The 17,400-nt window shown below is 37.5% G+C and overlaps 1 protein-coding gene across 1 annotated transcript; it reads left to right on the forward strand.

Annotated features, from left to right (window-relative positions):
- Positions 1-1,436: 1,436 nt before the first annotated feature.
- On the forward strand, positions 1,437-14,364 carry LOC147384454 (3-oxo-5-alpha-steroid 4-dehydrogenase family protein). Its single transcript, XM_086426549.1, has 2 exons — positions 1,437-1,852; positions 13,568-14,364. Exons 1-2 carry the CDS (start codon positions 1,523-1,525, stop codon positions 14,036-14,038), a joined length of 801 nt encoding a protein of 266 aa, XP_086282675.1. The 5' UTR covers positions 1,437-1,522; the 3' UTR covers positions 14,039-14,364.
- Positions 14,365-17,400: the final 3,036 nt, after the last annotated feature.

Genomic DNA, 17,400 nt, shown 5'->3' on the forward strand with positions numbered 1-17,400 from the left:
GGAATTCAATGAAAATATTGATTTGTGTCATTTATGAAATTTTTTGTGTGAAATAGTCGTGAACTTTATGAGGGGTATTTTCGTAATTTTGTCGAATTCTATGAAAATTGACGAAATGATTTATTTGGTTTCGATTTATTGTTTTATGTGTTTGAATGAGTTTTCTTAAACGTAACGTAGGCTCTAAGGTATTTTAAGGTTATGGGTATTTTGATAATTTAATCATTTTTTAGTGATTTTCATCGTAAAACTTCTTTTTGTATGTAAGATAATGATTTCTAAGCTTTTGGGGTTATATTTTCCTAGTGTAGCGTGGTTTCTACAGTTTTGTCAGTTCGAGATACCTCATCTGGATTTCTGGAACATATCTAATAACAAAATAAAGCATTGAAATAAATACCCATCATTAAGAATCGTTGCGATCGGATTGAAGAGTTGATTAATCAGGCGAGTACAAAAATGGAGTGTCTACACTAATACATTTAATATATTTAATGAGAGATTACCATGTGGTAAGCAAGACTTGAGGTGTGGGAGTGTAATTTTTAACATTCTTCCCCAACATATACTATCCAAACTCTTCATGAGAATGATAAAATTTTTTTTTTAAATAATTAAAATAATAAAAATAAGTTAGATACGACTTCGGGTGTATTTTTCAAATGCTACAATAAAAATACTAAAGACAAAAAAAGTTATAAAATCTATAATGATTTTCATTTTAACAATGTAAGAATAGAATAATATTATATATCCAATAAACCAACTGAAGTTTTGTCATAACTCGGCACAGAGCATTTATCTTCCAACTGCCCACTCTCCGTCCATTTAATAATGAGAGCTGCTATTGCCACATTAACTTTTGGTGATTCCACCTCAAAAAGTGTGTTGATCTTTGATGGTTGGGATTTTCCTCAAAACATTTCATAACTTATGCCAAAATTCCAATTTTAATATACTGTTTATTTTAATTTCTAAAATGTGTTTTTTCAGTGAATTCGTCATTTTCATAATAAAAAAATTTGTAGATAAATTATTAGCGAGATTGCTGATCTGACAAAATCAATGACATTTTATCATTAGATTCATAGATATTAAAACAATGAATTCATTGAAAAAACATACTTTGAGAATGACTAATGATAAAATAACATGTTGATTCATATTTTGAAAATTATTTATCTTTTTTCAAGTGTGTACCAAAGGAAAAGATCTATGAGACGATGCACGTCAATCGTGTATGTGTTAGCGGGGGTCATTTTATGATTGATTCTTTGAGATTTAAAAATGAAGAATGTACTCAACTCGTATTTTCGTTATATATTTAGTGCACGAAATGAAGATCCAGGGATCCACCTGCGATGATTTACATATGAATTGGGGTGTCATTAGAAAAGTTTGGGGGTGGCAATAGAATCTATATTAATAATTCATGCGTGTTCTCTTGTACTCCACAGTCCTCAGCAACGAAACCAGAAAGAAATCCAGGAGGAGAAGAAACTTTGGAGAGAGAGAGAGAGAGATGATGCCTTTGTTACTTAAATTTGTGTATCCACCACCACCATCCCTCTTCGTAACAGCCATGACTGTAATCAGTTTTGCTTCATTAGCGAACGCTGGTTTATCAGAGATAAGAGGCAAACACCTTCAGTACTCCAAGTTCTGGAACACTAATTCTAAGAAAAAAATGGAGAAAGAGATGAAGATCTCTAGCAGAATCGGCATGCTTATTTTGTACACACCTGCCTTTATAGCTGGTGCTGCCTCTTTTGGGATTTTCCCCCACGATGGGTTCAGATTTATGTTGCTCAATTCAGCTCTTACCTTCCATTTCCTTAAAAGAATCCTCGAGGTATCAATTCTTCTTCTTCTCGTCTTTGTAAGAATAAGAATTTATTTATTTATTTTTTATATATAGTTATTATTAATTCAATATTATTTCTCTAGTTTCCTACAATTTAAATGCTCTAGTTCAAGTTTTACATATAATTCATGTGAGGTAGCTAGATTCTATTAAATATGTAACAATTGGTATTATTAGAGCTTAGATTGAGCTTTTGAATCATGGGTTTAAAACCCTGTTCACCTTTTTTTTTTATGCTAAGAAAACAAGATATTTTATAATAATAATAAAAAAAAAAAATAGATATATGAGGGGGCATACCAGACATAGTAGTTTGTCTTGGGGTGTTTGGTTCGGACATAGACCATGAGTGAATTTTTTGCTAAGTCATATTTCCTATAGTTTTCCCAATTCATTGCAACCATGGAATGCATATCCCGGTGTATGATTTGGTGATATTTGAACCGCCCTGCTGTCCGAAATTGATTAAAGCTCTTATATTGCTCATTCGTGAATGCTCAACCGATTGGATCCTTGCCATCAAAGCATTGAAAATCAATTAGTATATTTTTAGTTGGACTATCTTATCGTCATGCTCGACATTATTTATGGTATGATGTACTTCCTGATCAAATTTGATATCCTCATCCGATTCTCCTTCTTGCATTAAACTTTTTGATTGAGTGTTTCCATCAATGTATATGGTCTTTGCAACATCTGCACTTGACTCTTGATCGTCTCTTGTCAATGACCTCCACCTCAAACTCCATGTATGAAACCATGCTCTAATACTAGTTGTAGCTTTTCCTAAGGAATCTTTACTTAAATACTAATAAATTCAATTAATAGAAACCAACCTTAATGGAATATCCACGATGATCAACCTCCTAATAGAAATATCTTTATTTTATTTCATGCCAATCTCTCCTCTGGAGATTGTAGATATGTGAGAGTTTAAGACTTTAAATCTCATCTACTTGGGTTTGGGTTTAGGAGTTGTCACCATTCATAGAGTTCAAGGTGTGAATGAACACCATAAAATAGGTTTTTGAAATTTGATTTTTCGGGATTTAATGACTCAAATCTGGTCTTAACCTAGAGTTCAAGGGTAAGTAGGTTCGGTTGTGAGACAAGGAAGGTGTTAGGCACCTTGCCTCACCCACCAAGTTGGTGGTTACTGTGGAGGATATTTCTCGTTAGAAACCGAGGGGTGACACGTGGCACCTAGGGATTCAAGTTTGGTATGAATATACGAGGGTAAGCTCGGTAGAGAGTACAAAACATTTACGAGATATGTCCCAAAATCCCCTTCTAAGTTGGAGAAGGGTAAAATCGGTAGTGGGATCCAATTAAGTCTTAAGGTCTCATCTCTATATATATAAATAGACAAATGAGCTAAAAGGTATGATTTTCTCCCCCCTTCAAACTTCACTTATTTTTTGTACTAAATCTCTGACTTGGGCGTCGGAGTGGTGTCGTTGCAGGCACACCCAAGAAAACGAGGAGAGGGGGTTGCAAGGTGGCATCACAGATTTCAAGGAAGAGCGAATATCCGCATCTACAATTTGGCGCTGTCTGTGGGAATTCGAATATGAACCACGAATTCACCAAATGGGGGTAATGGATGAGAGAAGATTTCGAAAAGAGTGGCTGCTTTGTTCGGGAGAAACATAAAAAGAGAGTCGTTTTTTATGATTTGTGCCTTCATCCACCTTTTAAATCGAAGTTTTTGAACATTGAACGGCAGAGATCCTTTGAAAAGAGATCTCTCAGCGAGCTATTGATTGGTCTCATGAGAGGAGAGAGATGAATAAAGACATGCTGATTGTATTAAGTTTCAGAGTATCATCAAGAATTAATGGCAGCTAGAGATCTCGAATCTGATCTTGCCTTAGCTTTTGAATTACAAATGCAAGAAGCCATGTCTACATCTCTCGCTTTTCAACCTTCATCTTCCAACTCTGCACCAGCTCCATTAATGGAGCTCAAGATCAAGCTCAGATCATGGCATAGTTGGGGCTTAAATCGATGGTGTTGGTTCATATCAACAGTTGAAACTTCCCTTTCACCGCCTTCCTCTTCCGTGATAACAGTAGTAAAAGAGATAAATAAGGTTATGTTTAGATACATAAGCCTGCACATCAGTGTTGATGTATGGAGTTGATGTGATGTTGACAGTTGCATTGCTTGTTAAAGTGAAAAACATCACATCGGCATAATGATACTGTAGGTTTAATGTCGTGGCTGTGGAAATAAAGAAGGTGATAGTAGGTGGAGGCATTAAATGGTTATTTTGGGAGCATTTACACGTGGATAGGATACACAAAAGTGGGACCTAATTGAGTTGAGTTGGTGACTCAGGGACACTACAACTCCGATTACCATAGGACCGGGTTTATGGTTTGTTGATTGGAGTTGAGACAAGATGGAGTTGACCCATAAAGCTGTGACCCAATGGGAAGCGGGGGATGCTATTGTGTAAGGCTGACCAACCTTCAACAAAGCTCACAAAAAGTTGCGAAAGCTTGACTTGACCCAACAGGGTGCATCAAGACTCATTTGAAATTGAGTATGGAGAAATATGATAGTTTGGGTGGCGTTGACTCACTGTTTGACAAACAAAAATGAACAGTATCACATAAGTTGTGATAAACAAGATGCAGCACACAAAGGAACTTGACACACACCCGACTCATATGGGGAGTCCGGTCTATATCTTAAGTCGGTCATGCTTAGTGCCACACCCGACTCATATGGGGAGTCCGGTCTATATCCTAAGTCAGTCATGCGGGACCACTTAGTGCCACACCCGACTCATATAGGGAGTCCAGTCTATATCCTAAGCCGGTCATGCAGGACCATTTAGCGCCACACCCGACTCATATGGGGAGTTCGGTCCACATCCTAAGTCGGTCATGTGGGACCACTTAGTGCAAAGTCGGACCGTTTGGGGTCGGCCTATAAAGAAAGGCTTGGCCCTTTACTGGTGCTGAGCCCAACCGAGGGGTTGGTATAGCGGAAAGCCTTGGCCCTTCACTGGTGCCGAGCCCAACTGAGGGGTTGGTATAACGGAAAGCCTTGGCCCTTCAATGGTGCCGAGCCCAACCAAGGGGTTGGTGTAGCGGAAAGCCTTGGCTCATCATGGGAGCCGAGCCCGATCTGGGACTTCGATCGGTTATTCAATCATGTATCAAGGCCTTGGCCCATCATGAGAGCCGAGTCCGATCTGGGGCTTCGATCGGTTATTCTATCATTTATCAAAGTCTTGACCCATCATGGGAGTCGAGCCCGATCTGGGACTTCGATCGGTTATTCAATTATTTATCAAAGTCTTGGATCATTTTGGGATCCAAGCCCGATCTGGGATTCGGTCGATTTATCTATTATATATCAAGGCCTTGGCCCGTCATGGGAGCCGAGCTTGATCTAGGATTTCGATCGGTTATTCTACTATTTATCAAAGTCTTGGATCGTTGTGGGATTCGAGCCCGATCTGTGATTTCGATCAGTTTTTCTATTATTTATCTAAGTCTTGGATGATTTCGGGATCCAAGTCCGATCTGGGATTTCGGTCGTTCTCGCTCTCCCTTAAGATCTGTGATGCCACCTTGCGACTCTCTCTCCTCGTTCTCTTGGGTGTGCCTGTAACGACACCACTCCGACTCCCAAGTCAGAGATTTAGTACAAAAAATAAGTGAAGTTTGGAAGGGGGAGAAAATCTACCTTTTAGCTCATTTGTCCATATATATATATAGAGATGAGACCTTAGGACTTAATTGGATCCCATTACCGATTTTACCCTTCTCCAACGTAGAAGGGGATTTTGGGACATATCTCCTAAATATTTTGTACTCTCTGCCGAGCTTACCCTCGTATATCCATACAAAATTTGAATCCCTAGGTGCCACGTGTCACCCCTCGGTTTCTAACGAGAAATATCCTCCACAATACCCCCTCTCGGGGGTTTGGACTTTTAGTCTGAGCGCCCGAGAATAAATGAATGGTACTATGTGACACGTAATCACGCGCCCCATACATTGTCATTTTCTGATTATCGACTAGGCTTGGTGCCACCATAAACCCGATCTCCAAAGTCAATAGATATAATCCCCTACGGTCGGGTTTGGAACATAAATCAATTAAATCCACCCCCCAATGGATGGACTTGCCTCCTTTATGAACCAGTCGTTATAAAAAAAACAAAGACTAGTTAACCCGACCTTCATTGATCGGGCTTGGTTCCCTTCACTCGCCAAGATTTTCGCTGTGTGCCGACCCCCTTACGGTCGAGATTTGCTCCTCTCACAAACCAAGATTTTTGTTAAATACTAGAAGACCCGACCAAAATCTCAGATCGGGCTTGGATCCCGAAATGATCCAAGACTTAGATAAATAATAGAAAAACTGATCGAAATCCCAGATCGGGCTCGAATCCCACAACGATCTAAGACTTTGATAAATAGTAGAATAATCGATCGAAATCCTAGATTGAGCTCGGCTCCAATGACGGGCCAAGGCTTTGATAAATAATAGATAAACCTACCAAAATCCCAGATCGGGCTTGGATCCCAAAATGATCCAAGACTTTGATAAATGATAGAATAATCGATCGAAGTCCCAGATCGGGCTCGGCTCCCATGATGGGCCAAGGCTTTGATAAATGATAGAATAACCGATCGAAGTCCCAGATCGGACTTGACTCCCATGATGGGCCAAGGCTTTGATACATGATAGAATAATCGATCGAAGTCCCAGATCGGGCTCGACTCCCATGATGGGCCAAGGCTTTGATACATGATAGAATAATCGATCGAAGTCCCAGATCGGACTCGGCTCCTATGATGGGCCAAGGCTTTCTGCTATACCAACCCCTCGGTTGGACTCGGCACCAGTGAAGGGCCAAGGTTTTCTTTATAGGTTGACCCCCAACGATTGGACTTTGCACTAAGTGGTCCTGCATGACCAACTTAGGATGTGGACCGGACTCCCCATATGAGTTGGGTGTGGCACTAAGTGGTCCCACATGATCGACTTAGGATATAGACCGAACTCCCCATATGAGTCGGGTGTGGCGCTAAGTGGTCCCGCATGACTGACTTAGGATATAGACTGGACTCCCCATATGAGTCGGGTGTGGTGCTAAGCATGACCGACTTAGGATATAGACCAGGCTCCCCATATGAGTCGGGTGTAGTGCTAAGTGGTCCCGCATAACCGACTTAGGATATGGACCAGACTCTCCTATGAGTCGGGTGTGGCGCTAAGTGGTCCCGCATGACTGACTTAGGATATAGATCAGACTCCCCATATGAGTCGGGTATGTGTCAAGTTCTTTTGTGTCCTTCATCTTTTTTATCACAACTTATGTGATACTGTTTTATTTTGTTTGTCAAACAATGAGTCAACGCCACCCAAACTATCATATTTCTCCATACTCAATTTCAAATGAGTCTTGATGCACCCTGTTGGGTCAAGTCAAGCTTTCGCAACTTGTTGTGAGCTTTGTTGAAGGTTGGTCAGCCTTACACAATAGCATCCCCCGCTTCTCATTGGGTCACAACTTTATGGGTCAACTCCATCTTGTCTCAACTCCAATCACCAAACCATAAACCCGGTCCTATGGTAATCGGATTCGTAGTGTCCCTGAGTCACCAACTCAACTCAATCGGGTCCCACTTTTGTGTATCCTATCCACGTGTAAATGCTCCCAAAATAACCATTTAATGTCTTCATCTACTATCACCTTCTTTATTTTCATAGCCACCACATTAAACCTGCAGTATCATTATGCTGATGTGATGTTTTTCACTTTAACAAGTAATGCAACTGTCAACATCACATCAACTCCATACATAAAAAATGATGTGTAGGCTTATGTATCAAAACATAACCTTCTTTATCTCTTTTACTACTGTTATCACGGAAGATGAAGGCGGTGAAAGGGAAGTTTCAACCGTTGATCTAAACCAAGACCATCGATTTAGGCCCCAACTATGTCGTGATCTGAGTTTGATCTTGAGCTCCATTAATGGAGCTGGTGCAGAGTCGGAAGATGAAGGTTGAAAAGCAAGAGATGCAGACATGGCTTCTTGCATTTGTAATTCAAAAGCTAAGGCAAGATCGGATTCGAGATCTCTAGCCGCCATTAATTCTTGATGATGCTCTGAAACTTAATACAATCAGATTGTCTTTGTTCATCTCTCTCCTCTCCAATCAATAGCTCACTGAGAGATCTCTTTTCAAAGGATCTCTGCCGTTCAATGTTCAAAAGCTTTGATTTAAAAGGTGGATGAAGGCACAAATCATAAAAAACGACTCTCTTTTTATGTTTCTCCCGAACACAGCAGCCACTTTTTTTGAAATCTTCCCTCATCCATTACCCCCATTTGGTGAATTCGTGGTTCATATTCGAAATCCCACAGACGGCGCCAAATTGTAGATGTGGATATTCGCTCTACCTTGAGATCTGTGATGCCACCTTGCGACCCCCTCTCCTCGTTCTCTTGGGTGTGCTTGCAACGACACTACTCCGACGCCCAAGTCAGAGATTTAGTACAAAAATAAGTGAAGTTTGGAGGGGAGAAAATCATACCTTTTAGCTCATTTTTCCATCTATATATATAGAGCTGAGACCTTAGGACTTAATTGTATTCCACTACCGATTTTACCCTTCTCCAACTTAGAAGGGGATTTTGGGTCATATCTCCTAAATATTTTGTACTCTCTGCCGAGCTTACCCTCGTATATCCATACCAAACTTGAATCCCTAGGTGCCACGTGTCACCTTTCGGTTTCTAGCGAGAAATATCCTCCACAGTTACCATATTGGCCAATAGTGAAAGTAGAAAACTGATTTTTTTGATTTTTTGGAATTAGAAAAATAGTAGATATGTACAAACACATAGAGGCATGAGTAGGTCCTTTAGATTGCTTGTAGCTTCAATGAGCAAGCTATAAGAGAAGAAACATGCTTGCTGGAATTTTTTGTGAGCTTTAGGTTTTGGTGTAAATCTAGTTAGACTTCACCCTTTTGAATCTCAAGCATGAACCACACATATATGTACTCACTTGGGACTATATTTTGTTAGTGAGGCTCTAGGGACATGTCCATGGATTGGAAAAATCTCTTTGGGGGCTTACACCTTATGCATAAGAATATGTCCTCTAAAGACTTTTTTTTTGTTGGTTTGGAGTTTTAAGTGTAAATCTAGATAGATTCACTCTTTTGACTCATAACCATTTTGGAAATAGAGGTGGTGGTGTGTGCTCGAGTGTATGCATGCAAATGTTCCTTAAAGGAATTTATTCATGGACTTAGAAAATGGATGTTTACCTCACATAATCACATAGTGAGGGATTACTCTCTTCCACCTTGGGCCATTGAAATTAAACTACACGGTTGCTAGTAAGGTAGAGACTGGAGAAAAAAGAATTACACTACATGCAAGGAATTTAAACAACTTGAAACTAAACCATTGAAGATTATGGCAAGAAATTAAAGTTCCAAATGGACTTACAGTTAGTAAGGATCCTTGCACTAGGAGGCTAACTTTCATCCCAAACTAGCCGTTGAACTACATTACATTGAACTAGAACTTTAAAAAGAAGCAACAAGGAAAGATAAAATGAGAGGGGGAGAAGCAAGAAGATTCAAATAAACATAAAAAGCAACTCAAATGTCTCACCCCACCTTGGTCTTTTCCTTCCTCTTCTTAATCTAGACTTCCAAAAGGTATGGGTAAAAAGTTGGACAGAATTTTGAGGTTTAGAAGGTTTTGAGAAGGGATTTTGACAAAATTTTGGGACGGTGGAACTCTTTTTTTTTCCTCCTTGGAATGATCTATTTATGGGCCTTTGGGAGACCCTTGGGGATAAAAAAGTCCAAATTTCTTTAAGTTAGCAATATTCCCTAGAAAACCTCAATGAAGGACCATGGTTGCCCTCAATCGTCTTGTCCTTGATGGCCATTCTCAGCTTTTTGAGTCTTACCAATCAAGATTACCAAAGGGTAAAGGAGTACAGACTCAAAAAGTTCTAGAGAATTCTTTGGGGGGACAAGAGTGTCTAAACCCGTTGAAAAATAATGAATTGGTTGGAAAATGAATAAAGATGGCATGTAAATATCATTCAAAAGTAAGGGCTATAGGGTCAATCCTTTTCTCATGTCTCTCAACAAAGTGGGGTTAGAAGTGTAATTGCTTTTGAGGTTCTAAGAGTTATTGAAGATCGGGAAAAAGGGTAAAGATCTTTCGACCTTGGTCAAATAACATTTAACTTGGAAGGAAAGACTTTGAATTATGAGAAGAGTGAAGGGCTTAGTGTCAATTACCATAAAATAGGACTCAACAAATTAGGGGCATGGAGGTTATTGCCTTCTTGTGGGGACCAAGGGTGACCATAGTTGTCAAAGATGAGATAATTGACACAATTACATGAGAACCAAGGATAGAGTGCTAAGTGAGGCTAAAACAAGGTTAAAGAAGTAAAATGCCTTGTGGTCTCAAGAAAAAGAGAGGTTTGTGGGTTTAAAGTAGAATGATCCCCACAATGCTTCTGTCTGTCCTTATGTGAGGTGAAGTCAGTCCAAAATTAAGCTTGTCTGTAGGTGAAGTGAGGACATGCCAAAATTAAACCTGTCCATATGTGAGGTGAGGACAGGCCAAAAAATTGCCCGTTTATACCTAAGGTGCGGATAGGTTGGGATTGGGCCTACTTGAAAGGCTCCTTTGGGCCTTGAACTTCTTCTGATGGGCCTTTGAGCCCTTTTGTCTAACATTTTCGGGCCAAACCCTTTTCTATAAGATTTTCTGAGCTCTCAGGCTCAATCCAGACAAAGTGGGGTGTCTACAGAGATATTTTACATCACACTTTTTAAACTAACTACAATCATACCAAAACAAGGATATAGCATTCCTACTTAAACAATCTCACCAAAATAGTAAAAACAAATAAAAGGAAACACAAATAACTAAGAAGAATGATAATCCTATAATCTTTATGTGGCCTTTACAACTTGTTTTGATGAGAACTCTTGTCTGTGACAAAAGATTATGAAACATCTCCAAGGATAATTAAGTTGTTAGTTAAGTATGGATTTTTATGATGTTTAGACTTCTCTAACTTCCATACTTCTGTAGATTTCTTGAAGGGAAGATAACAAAATGAAAAAAGTATTTACCATTTAGAATTCTTAATTTCTTGAACTAATTTATACATATACTTGTGGACCTTTTTCTACTCCCTCTTGTGCTACGCTATTTCTGTAGAAATTAAATATCATTAAGAATTCTTATTTTCTAGAGCACATTTATACACATATCTTTGGACCTTTTTATACTACCTCTCATGGTGCTGAACACTAGTTCTTTATAGAATATAGATGACTTTTCAATGTAATAGGCCTTGAAGACATCTGTTTACATGTTAAATAGAGTTCACAAAAAGCAGTACTTGAAAATCTACTTAAGCTATGCTAGGAGAAAGCTGAGTTTAAGTGACTTGAATGTTTGGGGATGCCCTACGAAAAAAAATATCTACAACATAGATATGCAAAAGCTTCATCTCAAGACGTTGAGTGGTAGTTTTATTGGTTATCCAGAGTTCTACTCTCCAATTATACCAATACAAATTATGGACATAAATAATGTTAGGTTCTTGTATGATGTCGATAATAGTGGGAATTCAAGGCATAGGGAGATCATTTTCAATAGATCATGGATGATCAGATCTGTATTGCACCATGTATCCTTGCGAGATTCCCTCAGCCCATTAATATAGAAATGCAAGAACTGTACAGGGTACAATAACACAACTCTATAATTGTGACTGTAGAACATCAAGAGGTCTACTAGACTTAGAAGATTGGTAATTCCCAAAGATAATGAAGCTTATATCACTGAAGTTGACATTATGAGTTTATAACTTGATGGTCCTTCTAATTACTCAAACCATGGAAAGCGATTGTTCTTAAGAATGACTTGATGTTATGTGAGAAGAATTGAATATATGGAATATAATATGGTATGAAACTTGAAAGGATTACCCGGGGATGCCAAAGTAATTGAATTCAATTGAGGTTTCAAGACCAGACAGGATTCAAAAGGCAGAGTCGAAAGGATTGAGCTGATTTGGTAACAGAGGATTACATTTATAAAAAAAAATTTGATTATGCGGAGTCCTTCTCGTCTATCCCCAAGAAGAACTCAATTGGGGTATTTCTAACATTGTGAATGCATTGTGATATAGAACTGTATCAAATGGATATGAAGACAACTTCCCTAAAGGCAGAGCTCACATAAGAAATCTATTTGCAACAATTGGAGGACTCACAATTCAAGAATAGGAGGATTTGACATATAAGCTAAGTAAATCCATTTAGATCATGATATCGTGCATAGATAACATTTCTTGCTAACAACTATGTCCACTTCCTACAATATACTATATTTTCTGTCAAAGAGTTTTGGGGATCTACATTCGTAAATATCTCTTTATTGGGTATATAGGATAATTCCGATAGGAATAGTTGAGTGAGTACCTAGAAGATATATAATACAAGATTGCACACCCTTAAAGGTACCTGTGACAACAAATTTCAATGCCTTACAAACGAGATGAATGGAATCTAGCATTATTTAAGTGATGTATATCAGTCATAAAAATCTTGGTGTGTGCCGTGAATGCACAAAACCTGATGTAATTTACACAATAGATAAATTTGACAGGTTGCAGAAGAATTTTGGAGAAGTGCATGAGAAAACAGTAAATAGGGTGAACGTATTATAGGTAATGTATCGTATACTCATTATTCACCATTATTGGTATTCTTGGATTTGGGTGAACGTTTAAAAGACAAAATCGTGTTGCACTCTTTTGCAATCTGATTTTTCAATCAAAATTATAAAGTGGTTACTCAATCTTTAAGATTTTACTCAGAAAGTCTTAGTATGAATGTGTATTGTGAACCAAGAGAGGGAGATTGGTAGATATTTGATTAACTAAATAAATACTATGAGTTTTTCCCAAAAAATTCTTTAAGTGTCCCTTCACAATTTTAGTTAGATTGGGTTTTAGAATTTCGTTATGTAAGTGTATAGGTATACAAATCAAAACCCTAAGTATCGGGAAATTCAGTCATGGTAAGTCCTAAGGGAGTTGATTGTATGTAATCCTCATCTCATCAGATTTCCATGCTAGGTTGGAATTATAAGAGAAGTTTGCAAGTATGTGGAATGCTTCTTCTGCCACCTCATGCATTTAAATCCGAAGGTCATATGGTTGCAAACTAGGATTAATAGAAGCCTCAATGTCAGTATAGATCATAAACATTTAAATTCTTAAAAATCAATTATATTGGTATGAAAAATGTTAACCAACCAACACACCGGAGAGTGGAGGAAAATATACACTCAGCACAAAAAGAGAGTTACTATTGCCACACCAACTTTTACTAATGCCACACCAACTGTGTAAATCTTTGGTGATTTACAAATGAATTGGTGTGGCATTAGTAAAAGTTGGTGTGGCAATAACAGCTTTTAAAAAATCAAAACGGATTTATATAAGTCAAACTAGACCAAGTTTTCAATTATCAGCTGAGATGTGTCAAAACTTGAATGAGTCATTGTACCGGGTGAGTCACAGTGAAATCTCGCTTGGATGCCTTGGAAATCGAGATCTAAAACCATGTTCTCGACTAATAAAATTGTTTGTTCTGTTGTGTAGGTTTTGTTTGTTCATAAATACAGTGGAGGGATGGTTCTAGACTCCACCATACTAATCTCCTTCAGCTATTTTATCTCGACGGTCAGCATGATCTACAACCAACACTTAATGAAGGGTATCCCTATGCCATCACTCGATCTGATGTACACAGGGGTTGCCCTGTTTTTGGTGGGTATTGTTGGTAACTTTTACCACCACTACATCCTTTCAAAACTAAGGGAAAAAGAAGGTGAAGGGTACAAGATCCCAAAAGGTGGTCTTTTCAACCTAGTGATTTGCCCACATTATCTTTTTGAAATTTTGGAGTTTGTAGGGGTTTGCTTCATATCTCAAACACTCTATCCATTCTCCTTCACAATGGGTACCACACTCTATTTGATGGGGAGGAGCTATGCCACAAGGAAATGGTACCTCTCCAAATTCCCAAACTTCCCCAAGGAGGTCAAGTCTCTGATCCCATTTGTTTTTTAAGAGAGCTGCCATTGGCACCCAACTTTTACTTATTACACCTCAATTAAAAATTAAGAAATTAAGTGAATGGTTTAGAATAAGTAAAAGTTGGGGTGCCAATATATATGCTCTTGGTTTTTTATTTTTGGCTCGATTTCTATTTTTGGGGTATAGGATTTTATATGATCCTAGTCATAATTGTAAACAACTACTGAAGTTGCTTGAACGAGTGTTATAACGTTTTGTAATGTTGAGATAATAATACGAGCCGAACCTTTGAATGTTTGAAAATTGTGTTTTAATCTTTGATTTAAATAATTTAAGAAATTGGTGTGTAATATGTAAAAGTTGGAATGCATTGAGCAGCTCCTTTTTTATTGAACATATTTAAACTTTTGCATATTTCAAGCTCTAACAAGAGATGCCATTATTTGAGTATTCAACTTTTATGCACTTTGATCTGTGATGAGCGCATTATTTGAATTCTATCTTATGAGCTAAAACCCTTAATTCTAGTCCAGATTCAATAATCAGAAATTGATGTTGGTAAGAAACAAAAAAATATGTAGGATCCGTTTCTTGGGTTCTTGGAATCTGTTTATTTGTGTCTTGCAGCACTTAAATTGACGATTTTACGCATAACTATAAAAGCAAGCCAGACAAGTAATTCTCGAAACAAGTTTTCTTAATCTGATTTTGACAAATCTCAAATCAATAGATGAAAACCGAGCCAAATGCCCCCAATCATAAAATAATGGGATAATTTCTTAAATAAACCCTGTGGGACTTGTTAGGGATTTCTTTCTAAATAGTTCCAGTCCATATCAATGGTACAAACTTACAAGGGATGTTGCAACATCACATTTTCAAACTTAAAAGAGGCAACATCACTTAAAACCCATGCGTGCAAAGTGTCTGCTTGAAGGGGTGTACTGCTAGGACCTAGTGTAGGAGAATTTTTGGCACAAAAAGGCCCTTAATTGGAAGGTGAAATATGTGGGCAAGTAAACCTTTTTCCAATTTATAATGTCAATGAAAAACGCCTATTCATTGAGGGTAATTTTTTTCCATATGTGGCAAAAATGTATGAAAATGGGTTTTACAAAAAATACGCATGTGCAATGCAACTTTTTTCAATTTTTTTTTCTCTCTCGTAATTTTCCTTTTGTTTTTTGGGGTATGCTCTTGAGTCTCTGGTACGTACTCACCCCACCCTTAGCAGTATACACGTACCAACATCCATAATCCCACATGATTAGGCCCAGGTCCATGATTTAGACATTCAAATTCAGATGATAGTTGGAGAATTCAATTTCATATGATAGTTAGAGAATTCAAATTCAAATTGAAGCTTAGATCATCTTCAACCACTCTTGACAAACTGAATTATTTCAAATGATTCTCATCCACACATTTCTAACTCCTCATTTAGTTATAAATTGGAAGATTCAGCCAGAAAATGCAGGAACAAAAGAAGTCAGTAACAAGGAAGCTATCCACCCTCAAAGTGGACTATCAATCCAACATCTTATCCTTCCCATCCCTTCATATTTTTCTTTGTAATTTTTCTGACTGGATTATTGCTATAATCTAATTTCTCAGTTTAGAAAGTTGTCAATGTTTCTTCTACCAATGTTATCTTGTTGTCTTGTGAATAAATAAAGTGTTAAATTGACGATTTCGACTTAGAATCGTAATAGTCTCTATAATGTTTCTTATTATATTATTATTTATCCATTTGTCACTTAGCAATAATAATAGAACTTTTAACATAATTGTGAGAAAAGTGCCACTATTTATTTTTATTTTTTTCTTCAATACTCGAACTAGAGCCATTTCCAATAGTTACTCATCTTTTTTTTGGACAAATACCATCATAATCTCTTTATGAAGCCCTTACAAAATATTCATGAAAATTGCAACTTCCGCCCTCTCAATCTTTATACAATCGAACAAGGGAGAAATCTTTCCATTTTCTTTGCAAAACCCACTCAACAGCCATTGGGGTTCACCACAAGCCTCTTGCTTTAGACCTTTCTACCAACTATTCTCACTGTCTCATCTATTTCTTTTTCATATGTTTTAAATTTTTTTATATTTTCTTGTAACATTGATAGACTTCTCCTCCAAAGTAATACAAATGGAAAATGGCAACTAAAACTCAATGATTTCGTGAAATTTTTAACTTAATAGTTTTTAAAATTTACCCATTGTCAAGACTCTATGATGTAAAATAGCATCGAGTCTCAGTGTTGCCTATCACCAAACCAAATCAACTAACTATAATAGAATGTTTCTTACTATACATTTCTTTTATTTTTCATAGTTGAGGTGAAAGATAGTAATTCCTCTACTTGACGTAATCTTCCCTCTAGTAAGCCATCTAATAAGTTCAATTGGAACCTCTCATGCATACAATATGAATGCACACACAACATCTTTCTATTCTAAAAGAGCTAAGGGTAAAAGATGGAGGTCTCTCTAGATCTACATCTAGTTCACTATGCCAACAAAAACAGTCCTCTAGGGACAATATTTCATGCATAATGGTCTTAGTTCTCTCAAGGTTTGTGTCCAATTAAACCTATGGATTAAACCAACAACTATAAGCTCTTAAGAGAGTACATAGGTAGGAATAAAGCCTAAGAACCCAAAATGGTAGAATCCAAGTGGATTTCCACCAAAGTCCTTGATTCACAAAAAAATCCAACAAGTATACACTTTGGTGTATTGCTTGCACATTGTTTCTTTTGGTCTATTTTTCAAAATTAGATTATAGACAATTTTCCTTAATTTTCTCTATAACTCCCTATACTCTCAAAATCCAAAAAAATTAGGTTTGATTTGTAGAAATGAATTTGTAAGTGATGATAGGGGTAGGTTAGAGAAGGGTATGGGTTGAGATGGGAGTAGATGTTTTGTTTAGAGAAGGGATGATAATTAAGGAAGGGTATGGGCTAAGATGATTTTTAAAGAGAGATGATGTGCGTAAATAGATTGTTAGAGAAAGGTGATGGGGGTAGGTAATTGGATGAAGGAAGTGAGATGGGTTGTTGACATGTGTTCCCTTTGATGATTAAAGGATAATTGGTTGATGTGGATAGTAGTCTGTGGGTTATGGGTTATGGATTATGGATTTTATATGGATTTGGATAATGATTTGTGGGCTTTAACGGGTTGGGCTTGGGGTTTTGTGAAGGTTGTAAGTTATTTGGGATTGGATATGATTTATTTAGGATAGGTTTTTGGGGGTGGATGTGTTTTAGGGTTTAGGTGGTGTGGGATTAAGTTTATGTTAAATTGAATGGGGTGAGAAATGTATTTTTGTGAGTTGAGGTTTTGTTGGCCCTAAACGGGCTTAGGGTATTTTCAAATTGGAAGGT

This window comes from Akebia trifoliata, chromosome 15, assembly GCF_017979445.1.
Source record: "Akebia trifoliata isolate Shusen 1 chromosome 15, ASM1797944v1, whole genome shotgun sequence".
Taxonomy (NCBI): domain Eukaryota; kingdom Viridiplantae; phylum Streptophyta; class Magnoliopsida; order Ranunculales; family Lardizabalaceae; genus Akebia; species Akebia trifoliata.

What these genes read in the sequence shown, in the direction of transcription:
- LOC147384454 (XM_086426549.1), top strand. Translation starts at nt 1,523, where the DNA reads ATGATGCCTTTGTTACTTAAATTTGTGTATCCACCACCACCATCCCTC. An exon ending in TCCTTAAAAGAATCCTCGAG is followed by an intron (nt 1,853 to 13,567) that starts GTATCAATTCTT and finishes TCTGTTGTGTAG; the next exon opens with GTTTTGTTTGTTCATAAATA.